The 14,006-nt window shown below is 37.3% G+C and overlaps 1 protein-coding gene across 1 annotated transcript in view; it reads right to left on the minus strand.

Annotated features, from left to right (window-relative positions):
* The window catches only part of OSTN (osteocrin), a 36,386-nt gene that overhangs the window by 18,320 nt on the left and 4,060 nt on the right, over positions 1-14,006 (minus strand). Inside the window, exon 2 of the mRNA XM_010850696.1 lies at positions 2,130-2,228. Within this exon, the coding sequence (XP_010848998.1) occupies positions 2,130-2,228 (99 nt within the window). The remainder of the gene's footprint in view (positions 1-2,129; positions 2,229-14,006) is intronic.

Raw genomic sequence — 14,006 nt, forward strand, 5'->3', positions numbered from 1 at the left:
TCTACAATTATTACATTTTCCCCTGTATTAACTAAAACATATGTATGCTGCATATTAAATTGTGAGTAACTTGAAGTCAAAGACTATGTCTAATCAGCTTTTTGTTTGTGCTATTCATTCCCTATTTCAGTATTTTTCTCATTATTATTGCACTAATTAGTACATTTCTGATGAATATTTATTGAATGAATTCCAAAAAAATATAAACCTCTTGCTGTTTTCTTTTCACTACTGATTCATTCATTCAAACCACTAAACATCCACTATGCAGGTCCTGTATTTGACTGAAGAGATACAAAAATAAGAAAAATCCAATCTGTGCTTTGAGGGAGCTTACCATCTCTACCAGTGTGATTTACTAACAAATAGCAATCAGTATCTACGGCGAGTCAGAGCTATCCCAAGAATTTTATTGTCCCATGTCAAATTTCTTTGTTTATTTACACATACTGCCACTTGGTAGTCCATCCAAGTCATAAAAGTGTGTAAGTGTCTGGTTTATGAAGTCTATCTTCCTTTCTCAGGCCCAATCACAACATTTAAAAAAAATGCTCCTATTAACAATCTGGAGTCATTCTGTAGTCCAGGGGATATAACTTCTTTCCTAAGAGTTTGAGAATATTCCCCTCTGAGAAGAAACATTAACTACAGCTGACTCTTGGTGTGAGCAGGACTTATCTTTTTTCACATCCTGTCTTTGTTTTTGAATTGTTTATCTCATTCTCTTTCTCTTCCGTTCATTTTTTTCTGCAATAAAATGAAAGAGTAGCACTTTCTAAACCTTTTCATCGTCAACTCAAACATTTTTCTTTTGGAATACTTGGAGTCTGCCTCAAAGCTCTTGATACTAATGGCCGCTGAACTTCTTTCCTAAACAAGTCAAATCTGCTCTAAATATGGCTAGTTCTTCTTGGAAAACTCCTCTTGCCCTGCTCTTTCTGATTCCTATCAGGAGTGATTGACATCAGATCCTCTTGGCAGCAGAGGATGAGGCGGTTAGATATAATCCCCAGCTCAATGGACAAGAATTTGAGCAAACTCTGAGAGATAGTGAAGGACAAGGGAGCCTCATATGCTGTAGTTCATGGGGTCTCAAAGAATCGGACACGACTCAGCAAGTGAACAACAGCAACAACCTCTTCACTCAGTGCACACTCTGAATCCTCATATAATTCATTTGTTCCCTCTCTCTGCCTCTTTTCTATTCTGTCCTGAGTACTGCCATGAAGTAAATTATCTCCAAACACTACTTTCATCATATAAAAAAATTAAAAATCTGTATAACCCTTTGTTACAGTGCAAACTCCAGAACTCCTTTTAAAAAATCTTAACTTCAATTACTTCCCTGCATAAACTTGGAAGCATAGAAACTAAAGAGGGAATAATCATGAGAAAGAAATTATGAAGATCAAGAGAAAAATCACAGGGCAAAGTTAAGAGATCTTTTATTATCTCTGAGAGTCCTCCAAAAAATATGTGTTAATTCTTCCTACTGATATACATACAAAGTCAAGTTTTCTTTCGTTTTAAAGATATTCCTAATCCTCCAGAAAAAAGGCACAAACCTTTTATAAAACTTGCCCTTCAGTAAAATGCGTTTCAGATTCTCACTTCATGCTATGTAAGCAAGTACAAAGAATGCATATTTCTCTTAAGATCAAATGATCCAAGTTAACCTTTCTCTGTGTCAGGATGTCCTCACATTTCTTTTCCTTTGTAGTTTAGTATTGGCAGCAAGAAAATATTTATAGTGTGATAAAATTTTGGCCAAGTGACTCAAATCCTGACATGTAAACAACTTTAAAGTTCACATAAAAGCACTTCATCTTTATATAATTCATTCAATTATGTATGTATATGGCTGAAATTATAATGAATTTTCTCCTAAAGTTTTTGGTTTATGGAATACCAATCTTTGTTGTGACTTACAGTTTTTTTTTTTTCTTTTAAAGATTTATATACCAGGTTTTCTCTGAATCCATTGTGAGGACACAGCATAGGAAGAAATGTCTATTTACTTGATTTTTGTGTTATTGAAACTTCTCCGTATTTGTCAGCAGCACCTGCTACTGACCTTAGGAAAAATGATTTAAGTTCATTAAAAAAACATGGCCCCTAGTTTCCATTACCTCTGTTGTGACACCCACTGAGAACACTTTTCCTGAGCTCCAGAGCATCAGTGTCATAGCCAGGATAAAATGTGCACTTGCTAATCTCCAGTCCAGCATCTAAGGGCCACACACAACAGGGTTAACATTCATTAGTTTGACATATAAAGATAGGAAACAAAAATGCCTGTAAAGCTTGTTATAGGCAGGTAATAAACTAAATTATTCAGCTTCTCTACATTGGGGTGCACCTTTGCAACACTTACATTATACTTAATAGAGGCTGTCAATCTCCCAGAATGAATTCTATCAAGGCTTCATTTCCATGGAAACCTAGACTGGGGTTGTACAGCTATAATCATAATTTAACTTAAAAAACCCAAGTCTGAGAAATCTAGTTTATGGAATCTTATTCTTGGTAATCCACAGGTTACAACATCATGTACCTAAGGAGAAATGTGTTAAATTGACTAGGTATGATAAACCAACCCCTGCTGGGGTTTGCAGTGAACAAGACAGAATGTGCTGTGTCTAAAAGTAATTTTATATGAAATTTCAAAAACACCACTGTTCCAACAGTAGAATATCTTTATGTCCTGTGATTTAAAAGGATTTTTTGAGCATGGTTCAAAAGGTGAACTTCATAGAAAAAATTAACAAATTATACTATATCAAAATTGAAATTTTCCATGTGATAAGGTACAGTAAACAAATTGCAATAAATAACAAATTACAAATGAAATGTATTTTGAACAGATATAAAAAAGCAAGATTAGCATTTTAAACATTTAAGTAACTGATAAATAAAATTTAAAAAACAGACACAATTAAATAAAAATGGGCCAAAGTTTATAAGAAAACATGTATTTGAAAGTTCATAGCCTCATTGTTTATAGCAGTGAAAAAATGAATCAACCCAAGTACCTTACTCAGAAGGAAATGGATTTGTCAGTTGAGTTACATTCATACTGTGGACTTAAAGCAAACGATTTAAATATATGTGTTATCTATAGTTCAAACAAACGATGTAAATGTTATGTGTAATTGTATGCATGGATTTAAAACAGAGCAGATTTGAGGGGAGATTAGAAATTCTAGAACAGTAAATATGCCATGCTACCATTTACCTAAATTGGAAATACATAAAGCAATTTCCTGTATTTTGAAATCTATACCTATAATTAAAATAGAGACCAACGGAAGTTGATTCATGACTGATTGCTTCTGGGGAAAGTGAGGGAGAATATAAGATTATGAAGAAAACATAAGGGACTCAGGTTTTACCTGTATATACACAGGAAAGCAAATAAGTCAAAAGGTTGCATTTATTAATTCTGTGTAGTAAGCACAAATGTGTGTCATTGATACTTTTATGAATTTTTACATTAATAAAGCACTATAAATCCAATTAAAGCTTATTTACAATATAGATTAGACCTTCTGGCTGCCAGTCTGACTGCTGGTTAAAATGGGAGGCCTTGTCCTGTTGGGAAAAGATCTCTGGCTCTGGGCTACCAATAAAAGCAACTCAACTTCTCCACTTAACACATGACACTGGGAAGTCCCCCAGTTCATCATTAATAATAATTCTCAGCAAACTTCTGTTTCCTTAAAAAAAAAATATCATTTGGAAACCTGCAGGGAGCAAAAAGAAGAATTATTCAATCTGAATACTTGGATTTGAGACTCATATTTTCTTTAGTAATAGTATGGCCTTGCGTGTGTGTTACTTAATCTGTTGAAATTTATTTTCCATATTGGTGAAATGAGGAGTAATGCTGACTTCAAAAGAACTTTGAGAGGTTGGATTAATTCATGTATAAACTCTCCACCGCATATATTGTTCAGTTGCTCAATTGTGTCAGACTCTGTGACCCATGGACTGCAGCACGCCAGGCCTCCCTGTCCACCACCAACTCCCAGAGCTTGAACAGACTCATGTCCATTGAGTCAATGATGCCATACAATCATCTCATCCTCTGTTGTCTCCTTCTCCTCCTGCCTTCAGTCTTTCCCAGCATCAGGGTCTTTTCCAATCAGTCGACTCTTCACAGCAGGTAGCCAAAGTATTGATGTTTCAGCTTCAGCATCAGTCCTTCCAATAAATATTCAGGGCTGATTTCCTTTAGGATGGACTAGTTTGATGTCCTTGCAGTCCAGGGGACTCTCAAAGGTCTTCTCCAACAGCACAGTTCAAAAGTATCAGTTCTTCGGCTCTCAGCTTTCTTCACAATCCAACTCTCACATCCATACATGACTACTGGAAAAACCATAACTTTGGCTAGGTGGACCTTTGTTGGCAGAGTAATGTCTCTGCTTTTTAATATGCTGTCTAGGTTGCTCATAGCTTTTCTTCCAAGGAGCAAGCATCTTTTAATTTCATGGGTGCAGTCACCATCTGCTGTGATTTTGAAGCCCAGGAAAAGAAAGTATGTCACTGTTTTCATTGTATTCACATCTATTTGCCGTAAATTGATGAGAAAGGATGCCATGATCTTCATTTTTTGAATGTTACTCTCCTCTTTCACTTTCATCAAGAGGTTCTTTAGTTCTGCTTCACTTTCTGCCATAAGTGTGGTGTCATCTGCAGATCTGAGATTATTGATATTTCTCCTGGCAATTTTGTTTCCAGATTGAACTTCATCCAGCCCAGACTTTCTTATGATGTAATCTGCATAGAAGTTAAATAAGCAGGATGACAATATACACCCTTGACGTACTCCTTTCTCAATTTGGAACCAGACTGCTGTTTCATGTCCGGTTCTAACTGTTGCTTCTTGTCCTGCATACAGATTTCTCAGGAGGAAGGTAAGGTGGTTTGGTATTCCCATATCTTGAAGAATTTTCCACAGTTTGTTGTGATCCACACAATCAAAGGCTTTGGCTCAGTCAGTGAAGCAGAAGTAGATGTTTTATCTGGAACTCTCTTGCTTTATCTATGATCCAAGAGATGTTCGCAATTTGATCTCTGGTTCTTCTGCCTTTTCTAAATCCAACTTGAACATCTGGAAGTTCATGGTTCACATACTGTTGAAGCCTGGCTTGGAGAATTTTGAGCACTACTTTGCCAGCATGTGAGATGAGTGCAATTGTGGGGTAGTTTGAACGTTCTTTGTCATTGCCTTTCTTTGGGATTGGAATGAAAACTGACCTTTTCCAGTCCTGTGGCCACTGCCGAGTTTTCCAAATTTGCTGGCATATTGAATGCAGTACTTTCACAGCATCATCTTTCAGGATTTGAAATAGCTCAATTGGAATTCCATCACCTCCACTAGCTTTGTTTGTAGTGATGTTTCCTAAGGCCCATTTGACTTTGCATTCCAAGATGTCTGGCTCTAGGTGAGTGATCACACCATTAAGATATTTTTTGTATAGTTCTTCCGTGTATTCTTGCCACTTCCTCTAATATCTTTTACTTTTATTAGGTCCATACTGTTTCTGTCCTTTATTGTGCCCATCTTTGCATGATATATTCCCTTGGTAGCTCTTATTTTCTTGAAGAAATCTCTAGTCTTTCCCATTCTATTGTTTTCTCCTCTATTTTTTCACATTGATCTCTGAGGAAGGCTTTCTTATCTCTTCTTGCTATTCTTTGGAACTCTGCATTCAGATGGGTGTATCTTTCCTTTTCTCCTTTGCCCCATAGCTTCTCTTCTAAATAGAGCTGATCATGATTATTTCTCTAAATTAGGACAGAAGAAAACTAACAGGAAGAAATGTAAAAGTTATCTGGTAAAAAATACCAACCAAAACCTGCATTACTTATTCTTTTAGAAAATCAGGCATTGAATCTTATTTTTCCTTCTGATTTTGCTGATGTGTTTGACTTTCCTCAGCAAAAGGTAAGATATATTAAAAATATAACATTTTTTTACAATGATCTCATATTTCTGGCATATCTTTAAAAAAGTAACTCTTCTAGTCACTCAAAGATAAGCTTATAATTGTGATGTTTTCTTTCCACTCTTTTTTTAAACAGTCTCAAAATTTTTCAATTTTATAAGCTTTCCTGTGTGGACTTTCTTCATCTATTTTTATGCACATTTTACTAACCAGGTTTCTCTTCATCTCTGCAATCTTATAAATGGCACAGGATGATGGGTGTTAATAATATTGATGATTATGTCTGAGGCATATATTTTTGTTCTTGGGTGTATATAGGAAAAAAGTCATAATGTGTCATCTTACAGATAACCACATCCTGATTATTTGGATAGGGAGAAATAAAAATAAATGCTGAGTTTAAATACACACATTTAATGGTTTAAAGCCATGCTTGTAGCCAGTTAACCAAAAGGCCAAGTTCCTAAATATGGCATTTGGTACACTAATGAAAACAAACACCCTGGCACCTGCCACACAAAAGACATTTGATTAACTTGTTGAAACTTGATTGCTACAAAATTAGAAACAGGAAATTATAGGGAGGGAAGGAAAAGACCAGGTTGAGCTCCATTTCCCTATTTTGTTGATAGTGGATAAATTTAGTCCATGACTAAAAATCTACTCAGCACCATGTACACTGCGAATTCCAGAAAGAACATTCAAAGGATGTTCATTGTGTGAATATATGACAGTGGAGGCACCTGGAGTTATTTTTTGTACAGCCATAATTTTCATTGAGAAATTTTTGAATAACAGTTCTCCAACTCGAGGAGTTTCCAAATAGACAGTGGGCATGAGCTCTACCTTATAAGATTAGGCGTGTACTTCATTTTCAGTCCATTGGTCTACCATGTTTACATATTGTCACTAATGATATTGCTATTGAATAAACAAACGTCTTACATTGTGTAACATCTTAACCTTTGCTTCAAAGATTTTTCATATGCAAGAACTCACTATACCCTGAAGGGATCATCCAATCTGTGGCTGGAGTTGTGGTGGGAGGAGGAAGACCTGATGGTTTGTCACTGAAGTTTGGGTTGCAGATAGACATTTATTATAGCCACAAGGCTTCCCTTGTGGCTCAGCTGGTAAAGAATCTGACTGCAATGTGGTAGACCTGGGTTGGATCCCTGGGTTGGGAAGATCCCCTGGAGAAGGGAAAGGCTGCCCACTTCAGTATTCTGTCCTGGAGAATTCCACGGACTACAGTCCATGGGGTTGCAAAGAGTCGGACGTGACTGAGCAACTTTCACTTTCACATATATTTCTTTAAAACATTGACAGTGCACACTGACATGTTAAAAATTCTGATATAATTTATTTAAAATAAGATTAAATGAGAAGTCTGCTAAAACGAAAAAGATGTTTGCATTATTGACCATCAGTGCTGCAGTGAGTCATCGTTATTATGAAAAATAATCTCTAAAGTGGACTGGGCTAGGAAAAGATTGGCAACCATTCTTTGAGGGCTGGTATTGAAGAAAACCAAATCACTCAGGTTACTAAGGCAATTTCTCAACAAGGTCTGACTTAGATATAGTGGGTCTAACCATTAGAAATTCATGAGAGGACTAAATTTTTAGGTTTAGTCTAGATAATTCTTTGGATGTTTTATATTACTAATTTCTTAATTGGAAATATACAAAATAGACTCTACCCACATTACTTTCAACAGAAATTAAAGTCTTAATTAAAGATAAAGTACTTAAAAAAGTAATTAAACTTAAAAATCCTCTCCCACTGTGACATGGCAGGCATTTAAGTGAGATTTAACAGGACATGTTGTGAAAGGTCCCTAGTTCTGTCACTGGGAAATGGCCTTGTGAGCCTGCACATAACACTCCTCAAACCTTCTTTCTCTGAAAACAGGCATGGTCTTCTAGGCAAGTGGTGGGTCACCTTGGTCCCACAGTAAAACTGAAAAGCAGAGTAAATTCGAAAGCATACCCTTTGCATGCTAAGTTGCTTCGGTTGTGTCCGACTCAGTGTGACCCTGTGGACTGTAGTCCCCCAGGATCCTCTGTCCATGAGATTCTCCAGGCATGAATAATGGACTGGGTTGCCACGCCCTTCTCCTGGGCATCTTCCCAACCCAGGGAGTCTCTTATGTCTCATGCTTGGGCAGGTGGGTTCTTAACCACTATTGTAACCTGGGAAGCCCGATATTGTAGGCTACTTCTACAGTGTAGCGTTTATCCTTCTCCATAAAGTCATGCTCACCCGAGTCATTTTAGTAATGGAGGAAAGCTTCCAGCATAGTAGATAATAGAGTAACTACCTTTTTTCTTACTGTGAAGGTGCATCTAAGGGACAACGGTTAACACAAAGTCTGTATGATAGAGACCTGAGCTAGGGGTTCTGAGACTCAGGCCCTGCTCTTGCTTGGCTGTTATTTCACCATATGATTTTGGGCAAATGACCTCTAAAGTTGCTTCTAGCTTTTGTAAAGACTGTTGCTGAATCTGACTCTTTTCTGATGGAAGCACAGACACTGTATGCTGTTGGTATAGGTTTGGCTGAGAAAACCTTTCTGCCCTCCCTCAAATCAGGCGGGTCTATGCATAAGACTTTGCATTTAGGTTTTCACATAAAAATACTTCTCATTAATTTAAAGTATTTCTAACTGAAAAGAGAGGGCCTTCAAGTCTTTGATTTTAAGATTTCATTTGCAGTGATTCGACTTTATAAGTATATTTTAAGAAAGAAAAAAATGCTATCAATTAAGTTATGACATGCAATCAGGTGTAAGGGCATCCCTGTGTCTCAGTGGTAAAGAATCTGTCTGCCAATTTAGGAGACACAAATTTGATCCCTGTGTTGGGAAGATCCCCTGGAGAAGAAAATGGCAACCTGATCTAGTGTTCTTGCCTGGGAAATCGTATGGACAGAAGAACCTGACAGGCTACAGTTCATGGGGTCGCAAAAGAGTCAGACAAGACTGAGCGACTAAACAACAACAACAGCAATCAAGTGTAAGGTGTTCCAATTTTAGAGATGTTCAAGGTGCACAGAAGGGATGAAATAAGCTATATCAATTTACTTTCAAATATTTACTTCAAGTTTTTTTTCTCATCATTCTTAAGACAGTATACTCAGTTCCCCCACACTTTAGAAACAAAGATGTTAGAGCTGAGGGAGGATCCAGATGCCCTGGTATGCAGCAGTTATGTCTGCTTTTTGGGAGTGAGAGAAAGGATTGTGCAATATTTAATGCATTATTAGCTGTACATTTTAAAAAATCACATAATGTTGGGAGTTCCCTGGTAGTCCAGTGGTTGAGAATCCAGCTTACAATGCAAGGGACGTGGGTTCAATCTCTGGTCATGGAACTAAGATCCCACTTGCCTCGGGGCAACTAGTGTTGCCCAGGCACAGCCAGTGTTCCCCAACTAAGATCCTGCATGCTGCAACTAAGACGTGATGCAGCCAGAAAATGACTAAATTTTTTTAAAATCACATAATGTTAAAAAATTTAAAGATTTGACTGAGTTCCTGTTCCTCTGTATTTGTTATTAATAGTGTGTCTATCAAGGTAAAATAATCATTTGACTCTTTTCAGAGTACTCACAAGTCTTAGTTTTAGTGGATGTGCCCAGTCTTTTCAGTTGTGTCTGACTCTTTGTGACCCCATGAACTATACTCCACCAACCCCATAGACTGTATATAGCCACCAGACTCCTCTGATCGTGGGACTCTCCAGTCAAGAATACTGGGGTGGGCTGCTGTTTCCTACTTCATATATTAATGGATACAAAATTAATACAAAATAATTTTAAATACAAAAGTAAGACTTTTTGATAATAGGAAATTTCAGATATATATAGAAAACATATATTTCTGTGACGGTGAGGAAAACTCAGAATCAGACTTGAAGGATAGGGATAATTCTCCTTGTTGTGCTAGTTAACCTTGAGCAAGATGCCTAAACTGTCAAGTTGTCTAATAAACCTCATGTATGATCTCACATTTTAATTAATTAAATTTGTTTAATTTAGAATTGTTTAATTTACAAATGGCACAAATCATTATGGATTTGCCTTGTTTGCTGAACAAGAGCAATAAAACATGTACTTTTATGTTTAATATTTTTATTGAGAATGTATAAAGATATACATTTATCTGTGAAAAAACACTGCATCATTCTTATTTTATCATAGGTAAAATTTTTCAATGGAAACTCTAAATTTTGCCTGAAACCATTTTGTATAAAAATAATTATTATTGAGCCCAAGGCAGGTATTTGAAGTCAAGTCCTTCCAGGGAAAGTAAAGCTTATACCCACAATGACTTAGGGGACTTGGGGCCATCTTTGAAGTCAATCAGCAAAGTCTATGTTAAAAAATCAAGAGGATACAGAACAGTTTGACATTATAGGCATAATCTTAATGTTTCAATGAATGACATTCGAACAGGCATTAAGGTTGTTTCTAGTTTTCATTGATGAGGGAAGAAACCAGGTACTTGAGACACTCTCCTGCTGGAAAGCAGAGACTTGGACGCTGGAATGTCTCCTTTATTGGTGCTGCCATGCCACAACCTTTGGTGCAGTTGGCTCCACAAACAAGAGAACTAATCGTGGCTAAGGCACTTAGAACTTCAGAAGTGGGTATTAGTTTCAGATCCTCTTAAACTCAAATACTTAATTTAAAGTCATTGAGGATTTTCACCCAAGAGCAATTGAACTACAGCTGGTTGCTTCTATCACTAGCATATACATTGTCTATATCATTCTCACTGAAATACATCTGAGAAATACTTGGTGTTTATTTTATTTAAAATTCTCTGTGTAAAATTTGCTCTTTTTAGTAGATTGTGTGATGGGCATTTGCTTGATATATTGAGTATGATTTTGAAAAGAAGGTGCAAATTGAGACTGAGAAACTTAACATTTCATTTAAAAAAAAAAATGAAAATGTCAGGAATGCATTCTTTCTCATTTCTCATTGTTCTTCCATCAGCTGTAGTCAATTTTCCGAAGTCACAAAGCCAGTTAGAAGAGCCAGAACAACAACGTAATGCTTTCAGCCTCTCAGTTTCATGCTTCTTCAAGTTTAACTTATTTGTGGAAGTATAAAGCATTTTCCCATCTCCAAAACAAATTGCTTATAAAGTCAGATGTGTATGGATGAGGTGTTCTTAAGGTGGCAGACACCTGCATTTTAAAATGACTTTCCCTGAGTACTACAAATCAGGAAGAATGATAATTTACTAGTATACATGTGTTAAGTGACTTTATTCTGTCTGGCACCATTTTTGTTCTTTTTCAGACACTATTGTCTTCCAAAATCATAAAACTTTGTTGTTAAACCTCAATTTTTTTTCCATTTTGAATTTTCAACCATACTGCTAGTATCTTTCTTGCACACATTTAAGAAGTTAGAAACCTACCATGATATTATAAGATCACATTATTAAAAAGCCCAGATAAGTAAACTATTTAAATGTTGCTGTAAATTCCTTGAGGGCAGGAACTATGTCATGTTCACTATTTTATCTCAGCACCCAACATAATGCCTGGCAGGGAGTCAGTATTATGTGTTGAAAGAATGAATGAATGAAGCCGCCCTCTGTGGTAGGTAAACAGAAAGGAGGGACAGATACTAAGTGATATGGAAACTAAGGCTTAGTCATGGGAAGAGATTTGCCCAACTTTTATACCTACAATAATATGTGATGAAGTTATGCCAAACTCCTGGTATGTCTGTTCATATTTCACATCACAGATTCTCATTCTAATGAGAGGGACATGTGTCCTTATTCCCTAATCATTATTCCATTAAAGTTTAAGATTTCTCCTTATCAAACACTAATTTGCATTCTGATCCTTGAAATATTGTAAATTTCTTCATAGTAAATTATGTCCTCTAGAAATAGAAGAGAACTTCATGTATGATTGTTAACAGTTAATAATGGGAGAAAAAAGAATCTTCAAAACTAGAGACAGGGAAATGTAGATAGACTTGCACATACACATGCTATTTGGTCATTTGATACAAGCCATTTTTATGTGGTATGAAAAGGCATTCAGAGAGTAAAGTTGGATAAATGTAGTTAAATATGGCATATATATGCATCAGGATAATATGGACTATTACCACCTCCTTCACTTTTTACTCCACTTTGTAATTGCATATACTATTTAATGGGCTTCCCAGGGGGTGCTAGTGGTAAAGAACACATCTGCCAGTGCAGGAGACATGAGAGACGTGGGTTTGATCCCTGAGTCAGGAAGATTCCCTGAAGGAGGGCATGGCAACCTGCTCTAGTATTCTTGCTTGGAATTCTTGCCTCTGTCCCATGGATAGAGGAACCTGGGGGGCTATAGTCCATGGGGTCACACAGATTTGGACACAACTAAAGCGACCAACCTAGATAGTATATTGAAAAGCAGAGACATTACTTTGCCAACAAAGGTCCGTCTAGTCAAGGGTATGGTTTTTCCTGTGGTCATGTATGGATGTGAGAGATGAACTATGAAGAAAGCTGAGCGCCGAAAATTGATGCTTTTGAACTGTGGTGTTGGAGAAGACTCTTGAGAGTCCCTTGGACTGCAAGGAGATCCAATCAGTCCATTCTGAAGGAGATCAGCCCTGGGATTTCTTTGGAAGGAATGATGCTAAAGCTGAAACTCCAGTACTTTGGCCACCTCATGCGAAGAGTTGACTCATTGGGAAAGACTCTGATGCTGGGAGGGATTGGGGGCAGGAGGAGAAGGGGACGACAGAGGATGAGATGGTTGGATGGCATCCCTGACGCGATGGACGTGAGTCTGAGTGAACTCCGGGAGTTGGTGATGGACAGGGAGGCCTGGTGTGCTGCGATTCATGGGGTCGCAAAGAATCAGACACGACTGAGCGACTGAATTGAACTGAAACTGACTTAGCCGGAGAAGGCAATGGCAACCCACGCCAGTCTTGCCTGAAAAATCCCATGGATGGAGAAGCCTGGTAGGCTGCAGTCCATGGGGTAGTTAAGAGTCGGGCACAACTGAGCGACTTCACTTTCACTTTTCACTTTCATGCATTGGAGAAGGAAATGGCAACCCACTCCAGCATTCTTGCCTGGAGAATCCCAGGAATAGAGGAGCCGAGTGGACGCGACTGAGCGACTGGACTGAACTGAACTTAACTGAAGCGACTTAGGAGAAGGAAATGGTAACCCACTCCAGTGTTCTTGCCTGGAGAATCCCAGGGACAGGGGAGCCTGGTGGGCTGCCGTCTATGGGGTCGCTAAGAGTCGGACACGACTGAAGCGGCTTAGCAGCAGCAGAAGCAGCAAAGCGACTTAGCCTGTATGAATACTATTTAATAAAATAGTAAATTACATTTCAATTACATTAAATTAGACAATATAATCGATGAAAAAATACTCTAAAATATAAATAAAAGCCAAAAATATATTTTGTAATACTCAACAAGATGCATTTATTAGGTACATGCTATTTATTAGGCACCAGGGATATAAACATGAATGAGACACTCTTTCTGTCATCCAGTTGCTCACAGCCTGGCGGAGATGAAAACTCCTTGGCCACTGGCTCTGCCCAGCCAATGATTTCCTCCTGCAAGAGCAGACTCTTCCTGTAATTCTTTCATTTCCTTCAAGTACAGTTGATTATGTCTGTAAGGTACTTTATTATTTTGAAATCTGTCTATCTCCTTTCATCCTCCTAATAGTCAAGCTATGATTTATATGGAAAATATTATAATTCTATTTTTTAATAGATGAACTGACCCAACTCAGGTTACTTCCTCATCTCCTGACTCCTGGTATTGTAGTTATACTTTCTAATCCAAGAAAAGTGAGTTAGTAGAAAGAGACTGGTTGTTCTTAAGTTACACAGACTTGAATATGACTCTTGACTGGAAATGTTACTTAGCTTCATTGTTTTTAATATATTCACCAGGAAAATGGGGCAAAAACTTACTTTTTAGGCTTATTGTAAGGACTAGAAATAATACAGGTACAGGGACAGGCATAAAGTGATAACTTATTAAATAATAGCTATTA

The sequence above is a fragment of the Bison bison genome, unplaced genomic scaffold (assembly GCF_000754665.1).
Source record: "Bison bison bison isolate TAMUID 2011002044 unplaced genomic scaffold, Bison_UMD1.0 scf7180017864294, whole genome shotgun sequence".
Classification (NCBI taxonomy): Eukaryota; Metazoa; Chordata; class Mammalia; order Artiodactyla; family Bovidae; genus Bison; species Bison bison.